Source organism: Charadrius vociferus, unplaced genomic scaffold (assembly GCF_000708025.1).
Source record: "Charadrius vociferus isolate BGI_N301 unplaced genomic scaffold, ASM70802v2 scaffold332, whole genome shotgun sequence".
Classification (NCBI taxonomy): domain Eukaryota; kingdom Metazoa; phylum Chordata; class Aves; order Charadriiformes; family Charadriidae; genus Charadrius; species Charadrius vociferus.
Window position 1 is genome coordinate 4,449,217 of NW_009647418.1, and position 302 is coordinate 4,449,518.

Consider the following 302-nt stretch of genomic DNA (forward strand, 5'->3'; position numbering starts at 1 on the left):
TGGCATCCTGCCCCACAGGGGTGGGTTGGCCTCTCCGCTCGCCCCGTGCCTCTCCATCCCCTGGGTGTCTTCTCCTTGCTCCCGGATCCCTTTTCCCCAGGGAGCAGCAGGGACCTGACGCGCATCCGGCAGCGGCACGAGCTGCCCGCGAAGCCCGTGCCCCGGCGTGCGGGGACAGGGACAGGGGGCAGCGTCCCCGGCAAGGAGCTGGCCCCGCTGCAGGGGAGGAGGTGACGTCTGCCCGCTAATCGGCCAGATGGTGACAGCCGGCGGCACGCCGGCCCCCAGGGCCCCGCGTAGGG

The 302-nt window shown here is 73.2% G+C and overlaps 1 protein-coding gene across 1 annotated transcript in view; it reads left to right on the forward strand.

Moving 5' to 3' along the window:
* Positions 1-256: 256 nt before the first annotated feature.
* Positions 257-302, forward strand: part of FAM222A (family with sequence similarity 222, member A) — a 16,656-nt gene continuing 16,610 nt past the window's right edge. Inside the window, exon 1 of the mRNA XM_009880379.1 lies at positions 257-296. Within this exon, the coding sequence (XP_009878681.1) occupies positions 257-296 (40 nt within the window). The remainder of the gene's footprint in view (positions 297-302) is intronic.